A 7,525-nucleotide genomic window follows, 5' to 3' on the forward strand; every position below is an offset into this window, starting at 1 on the left:
TGTTTATTATTATATAAAGAAACTAAATTGCATAACATTTTTACCGATAAACTTTGCAAATAACTTAAACAGACTTCAACAGACTTTACCACACAAACATCTTTAACAGATATTATAGGGTTTGGTGCAATTTACTACTACAAAAGCATGACTCGTACACCACAACTTGACTCTCACATAACCTGCCTGACGGCAAGGTCGGCAACGATGTCCGGTGAATCGTGAAGTTCGACATTTGCGCATGTACAAGGTGCAGGTACAAATATCATTTGAAATAAGATAAATATATAATTTATTTGAAATAAAATATTAATTTGATTCAACTGAATCGAATTTGCTCAATAGAAAATATTATTGACATATTGTTTATATCCCAGTGGGCACAACATTTGGCGACGTATTTAAGACATCGTTACGGCATCTTTACGACAACTTTACGATATCCTATGTCCATGTGGTTAAGGTATCTTTACAATATCGTAAACACGTCGTATGATCTGATGATGTCTTTACGATATCGTAAAGATACCGAAACGACACGGACATAGGATGTCGTAAAAATATCGTAAAGGTGTCGTAACGATGTCGTAAAGACGTTGCCAAATTTTGTGCCCACTGGGATGTATTCAGTAAGGACTACGACGAAATAACATAAGTGATGACTGAATGAGCCTCATTTTGTACGCATACACTTAACCATCACTTAATCGCGGAATGTGCTTGCTATTTGCGTGCGATATGCGTCGCATCGTGCGAATCGCACGATTGTTATCTGGGTAAGTTTTTTTGATATTTGTAATGAAATTTTAGGTGAGAGGATTGTGGAAGTGTATAGAAGGGCGTGGACGTGAGAGATTAATTGAGGGATTGTGATGTTGAAAAGGGGAGGAAGATATTGAGGATTGAAACAGATTTGTGTAGAAGTTGAGGTTAGGTTGCTTAGAGATTTGTAGCAGGGTGGGATGACTGGGTTGATCGGGTTGGTAGTAGCTGGCATCAAGCATTGGCATCAAGAAAGGGAAGAGACTGTTAGAAATGAGAAGCAGGGAAACTAGGAGAGGAAGGAACGGGAGATAGAAAAATATGAAATAGTAAGAAGGAAAAACAGACAAGAAATAAAAGTAGAGAAGAATGGAAGATATGTTCCTGGAATATAGCAGGATTGGAGAGAAAGGATAAGAAGTTGATTTAACTGTTTTCTCGCTATTTTTTCGCTATCTGTAACTGTTTTGTCGAAAAGATTAAAGATGGAAGTTGTGGAAAAAAGATGGAGCCACCGAATCAAACAGGGTTTAGGAAAGGAATGGGAATAATGGACAAAATATATTTTTTTAAATATCTAGTTAATAAGAGGATTAAAAGGGGAAAAGGAGCAATGATAACAATGTTCGTGTACTTAAACGCGGCGCTTAACTCATTGGATCGAGGTGAAATAAAAAAAGTTATGGTGAAAAAGGGGATAAGAGTGGGATTAATAAAGAGAGTATCGGAAATTTTTAGAGAGACAAAAAGCAGGGTAAAACTAATTTTATTCAATATATTAATATCAGACATGGAAGAAGCAATGAGGAGAAAAGGTTGGGGAGGAGTTACGATAGGGAAGGAAAAGATATATACACTGCGATACGCAGACGGTATAGAGTTGATGGCAGAGAATGATGAAGGGAAGGCGGGCTTAATTACAGGATTAGAGAAATACTTAAATGGGCAAAAGTTGCATTTAAATGTGGGAAAGCCAAAAATAATGAGGTTTAGAAGAGGAGGGGGAAGGAAGAAAGAATGGACGGGGAGATGGAAGGGAATAAAGTTATAAGAAGTAAAAGAGTTTAAATATTGAGCTTACAAGAAAGGTATATAAGGCGGACACTTGGGGCAGATAGGGGGAGAGAAGGTAGGCCAGAATAGCAAGATTTAGATTGGGAAACGAGGAAAAAGAGGATATGTGTTTGGAAAAAGAAGAGAACAGGTAGTGTAGAATATGTGAATGGTTGGAGAAAACATGGGATCATGTATGGAAAGGATGTAGGAGAGGAATGGTAGATAAAGGAAGCTGGCAAGAGAATGTGGTAATAGTATAAGTGGACCAAGATGCGTTTGCGTTCTCATGCCCTCTCTCTCTCTCGCTTGCACTCTTGCTTTCGATCGCTCACTCACTCGTTTCCTAATAAGTTCTAAATTGCTCTATCACACGAAATAGGGATAAGGAACTAGATATAAGACTTTATGTAACTAGTTGTGAATAATTGTATATATATATATATATATATATATATATATGAAGAATTAATAATAATTTAACAAGTATGATTTCTGATTTATATAAAATATAAAATTATATTTTTAGATTCTAATTTTAAAAGATTGCACAAAGATTTCGAAAGATTGCAAATAATATATATAATATACACACAATTGATGAATTTTCAATCAAACTATTCAATGTTCAATCAAAAAAAAAATGTCGGGGCCCCTTAATATGTAGTCCTACACTGTATTTCCTTTCTTTTCGTGTTCCTAGTGTCTTGCATCCAACCTTGCATCTTGTTGAAGAAGACCTCCGACGGCAGGGTTAAGGGGCTGGATGCGAACCCTGTGATAGCTTTTACCCAACCAAAATCCTTGTAAAATCTTTGAAGGCCATTTGACGAGCGGCTCACGTGACCAGATTCATACCGTTACAGACACTTTTGTTATTTCCAATAATAAAAATAAAAAAGGTGTGGGTAAGGTGCTCACGTGAGCTACTCATCACGTGGCCTTAAATCTATCCGACACCTTTGCGAAATCTGTGTGAAATTTTTTGCACTATAGATTTTAGATCTGTATTTATTATTATATACTGTTAATTGTTTATTTTTAATTTATTATTTATATATAATAGTTAAATAGTATAATATTATTCAACTATATACAAATTGTACCCTTCAATATTGTAAGTCTATGCTCCTTGCCCCTCTAGAAGAAAAGGGATCCACCGCTTCTGTAACCGGCCATAAGCTTTCTTTTTTTTTAAGTGAACGTTCACATATAATTTGAATTGACAAATTGCTGGCAAAAACCTTAGGTTATTACCCATACTTTTTATCCCACAGGATTAAGTACGTCAGACAATAGCTGTAGGCAATGAGATCTTGGGATTGACCCAAACGGATGTCTGTCGATCTCCTGTGGTTAAGAATATTCTAATCAACCATATATTTTGCATGCCTATGAGTTGAAACAGTATTGCATAATAATAAAAATAAAATTAGAGCAATACTTCCAGCCTATTGACAAAGCCGCAATTTTTACTACGAGGTAGTATAAATTTGTACGCTCGTCATTTTCTGTTACCATATTGACTATGTGAACTTAGAAGGTAGCGATGCGGTGGTCAACTATAAACTAACGGTGATGTACGAAAGCATTGTACCTCATGGAAAAATGTTTGATTTTTTTTTAAAGATCTGATGCAATGAAAACTAAAAGATTTCAGTTCCATGATTGAAGGAATATTTAAATGTTCGTAAATTGAATACGTGAGCTTATAAACTGGATTGGAGACTCTGTTAGTTGTTGTCACTTCCTAGCAGACGACAATCGCTGATCATCTCATACGCGTGTTCATGCCTGTTCTCAAAGACAACACGAGTGTCGTCAAAGGTTTACGTGAAAATGGATATGTTAATTAAAACAGGATTTCAAGCGGTAACTGCTGAAATTTTGTTCAAACTGAAAACCATAAAAAAGGGAAATTTACTAGCCTCCTGCCATGTCTATCCTTATCAAGTTGAATTGGAAGTAAGTATGACTTATGTTTGCAAAATAAAATTAAAACAACAATCCTATCAAGCAAGTACCTACGAATGCAAATATTGCTTTCAATCACTACTTTTTCATTGTTTCCACTGCTCCATTTTATACGATTCAACAAAGAATAACCCACAATCACTTTTTTAAGTCCACTTTAAACAAACAATTTAAATAATTTAAATTTTTATACGCGTAGCCAAAGAGGTCCCATTCAAAAGAAATCACCATTAATTCTGCAGTCGCCGCCTCACACGCTGTCAGTCATTTCTAATTTTTAATTTGGGGATTGCACACAGTCAATAGTGAAATGCTGCATTGTGACGGCCTGTACATCACGTGACAAAAAAATTTTAGTCAATTATAATATTTTCATACTTTTAATTGAAAAAGTATTATATAAAAAGTAAAATTAGATTCAATTAATTTCATGTCATGCGATAAGAATATTTTTATCCGCAATGTTGATTACCTGCATATTGGTTCTCAAAGTATGTCAAATTACAAAAAAAAGGTATATGTGTGACTTCTGTACAAGAATTCTACCATTTCTTCAGTTAGCCTGTTATATTTTACTTCAAAAATATGGAGGTTAGATTCGATTTTTTTAAAATCGAATCGAAAATTGTAGTTGTCCATTTTGGCAAACAATTAAAATCGTTCTATTTACCCAATTTATTTCGAGAGGCCCCAAGCAAAGTTAAGCCTCAGGGCTTCGAGTTTCCTTCATCCGGCACTGAAACGGCCACGGAAACAGCCTGGTGCCATCTGTTGCCTAAAAGTAGCAATTCCTTAGAGATAAATTCCACTTGTTGATATGAGATTGAAAATAAACACATTTTTACTGAAAATAAGAGTTTAACTTTTAGATAATGAGTGTCTTTAGCAAAACTGATAGAATCTTGATTTAGGGGACAAAACTTTTGCTCAAGTTAATTAAACGCTTTGGTACGAGTTGAACTTTGAAGTTCTCTGTCTATGACAGATCTCCTATCGGATTACAATTAGCCGATAAATTATTTAAATACTCTTGTTTAAAAAAAAACTAATGTTATGTTATGTAATGTTATGTTACTTATTATGTAAACAAGTTCCTTTTGTTTAAAAACTCTTTAGAAATATAACAAAATTATTTTTTACAACAATCAGAAATTTGTTATAGAAATAGTAGAAAAGTCAAATTAACAAGTTTTGTGAAAAAAATATTGTTTAATTTAAGGTTGTTGAAAATAAATAATAATTTATTACTTCAACGATTGGAAAATATTTGGAAATAAATTGATGTCATTTAACGATAACACAGTAATATTTTTTATAAAAAAAAGAATAAAACAGTTAAACAAATAGAATTTGTTGCCATCTAAAAAAATAATGGTTTTGGACCACCCTAATGTACATTACATATTGTTAATTTTCTCTGTTTCAAACATAGGGATATTCTAGATTCCTGTGGCCCATTTTTATTGTTGTTAAGAGAATCCGCTTGCTGAAATATTCGACCGATAATTTTTAAGATTATTTTCATAATCAACAATGAAACTAGAACGGCTTTAGTTGAAATAAAGACACATTTTTTCCCGAAATCTTTTTGCAAGAAAGTTTCTTTTATTATTTTGCTTCGTTTTGAAAAATGTTATATACTTTTTCAAAGCAATCATTTATTTATTTATTATATTTAAAAACAATACACATATGCCAACTTGTGTACATTACAAATGTCTATTTCTCACGGATTTTAGGCTTTGGCCGCCGCGGGCGCTGTCTGTCATATCCTGTAAATACATGTGCGTGTCTAATTCTCCATGAGTGTGATAGCATAGATTGTTTTTGAGTGATGAGCAACTGTAAGTTTGTGAAAATAAAGAACGGACAGATGCTTTATTTTAGATGCTGGAGAACACATGGTAAGAAGTTTAGAGCAAGCAGTTGATTGAGAAACAAGTCTCGCAATCGCAGTCGAATGAATTAGCTCAGGCTACTTGACTGATGGAAGAAAAGGAGGTAATTTAAAATGTGTAATCTGAACAGCTACCAAATAAATCCTAAAGGAGTTCTGTTAGACGACTCTTTCGCATCCACCATATTCCCCGGACCTTGTTCCTTCTGATTACTATTTGTTTACACCTCTACAAAGTTTCTTCCGTAACAAACGTTTTTCGAACTTTGAGGAAATCAAAATTGCACTCAGCACTTATTTTGAGAGTCTGGCCACTGATTTCTGGAGGAGCGGTATTCAATTATTGTCTATCAGATAATCATTGAAATTATCACGTTAAGAAATTGTGTAAAAAAGCGTAGAAAAACGGTTATTTTATCCGTAGAACATTTAAAAAAATGCTGTTGCCACAAAGATAGAAATATATTTCAATTAGTCTCTTGCAATTCCATAGCTAAGTCCCCACAACCCGATATTTGATCAAAGCCAAAGACTTTTCACCACATCTACTTTTATTTGTCTAGAGAACAGTACGACATAAGGAATATTTTATTGTGACTTTTAGCCATATTTCCCCGTCTCCTGGTCTACTGTGCGCTGCACCCTTTTTTCTCTGTGTTAATCTGTATTGTAATGAAATGAATCTAATGATTACACACGTTTGAGATTTTTGAATTCTACAATGCGATATTAAGCTAAACATATTTGCAACTTCGAATATTCTCCCACTCATCGTAATAACATTTTACCAATAATTGAAAACGAAATTAAGAAATTGTACATAAAAAATAAGTATGTACATATGAAATTTTTATTTATTACATTAAATAAATGGTAGTACATACTTTATGTTACATGATACAAGTTGTTTAATCGAGCAAATATTTTCATAAAATATAATCACGAGGTTAAGGGTGACATTCCAATAGATCTAGGATCTTGTTGACCTGGTTGCGTTGGCCCTTGTTGAGCCGAAGGACCTGTTTGTGGACCCGCTTCCAAATTCTTCAGAAGTTCATTTAACCAATGTTCAGTGGACATATCCTCTTGTAAACAAGTTGCAAATGTGTTGTCTCTTAACTGGTCAGGTAAACACTGCCTCAAGGCTAAAAGTGCTCTAAAAAAGAAAGAGGACAATTTATTTATTTTTTGTTACGCGATATTGTTTTTAAGCAAATACAAGCATGCAAAAAAAAAGAATTTTATGTGAATCGTAGACGAGTAAGCTATCCATAAGAACAACACAAACAAGAAAATTGAGGATGCTCTAACTTCACGGCGATCAACTTTCCACTAAAGGCATTTTTCCACTAAAAGCTCAAAACTCGAATTTACTTTAATTAATTACTTTTATTTGATGACAAGCAACGCCAAAACAAGGTCAATCCCACTATAATTGTCGGAAGACTGTTTTGTGCAACCACGCACTTCAATTTATCATTATAATATTATACTCGTATATTATAATTGCTCATTATAAAGTTATATTTATGATTTTAATTAAATTACCTACGTTCGATATTAGTGAAAAATTCTAACTTTCCTCTAAACGGCCGGTTATCAAATTTTCATCCACTTAGTACTTGCATTTGACGTCGGGAAATAACGGAAAAATATTCATCTCAATATTCTTATGCAAAAGCAGCTTCGGCAGCTCAGAGGATAGTGCGGCAGACTTCCGTGCAGGAGGACTGGTGTTCGATCCCGGAGCCGGAACCAATGGAAATTTTTCTGTGTACTTCTGCCAGGGCTTTGATGGTTCAAACCCCATCTTAAACTGTAGGTCCCCTAAGAAGAGAC

The 7,525-nt window shown here is 34.1% G+C and overlaps 1 protein-coding gene across 1 annotated transcript in view; it reads right to left on the minus strand.

Annotated features, from left to right (window-relative positions):
• Positions 1-6,522: 6,522 nt before the first annotated feature.
• LOC117169454 (CCR4-NOT transcription complex subunit 9) overlaps positions 6,523-7,525 on the minus strand; it is a 61,850-nt gene continuing 60,847 nt past the window's right edge. Inside the window, exon 3 of the mRNA XM_033355836.1 lies at positions 6,523-6,842. Coding sequence (XP_033211727.1) covers positions 6,626-6,842 — 217 coding nt within the window. The 3' untranslated portion in view covers positions 6,523-6,625. The remainder of the gene's footprint in view (positions 6,843-7,525) is intronic.

This window comes from Belonocnema kinseyi, chromosome 3 (genome assembly GCF_010883055.1).
Source record: "Belonocnema kinseyi isolate 2016_QV_RU_SX_M_011 chromosome 3, B_treatae_v1, whole genome shotgun sequence".
NCBI classification, from domain to species: Eukaryota; Metazoa; Arthropoda; class Insecta; order Hymenoptera; family Cynipidae; genus Belonocnema; species Belonocnema kinseyi.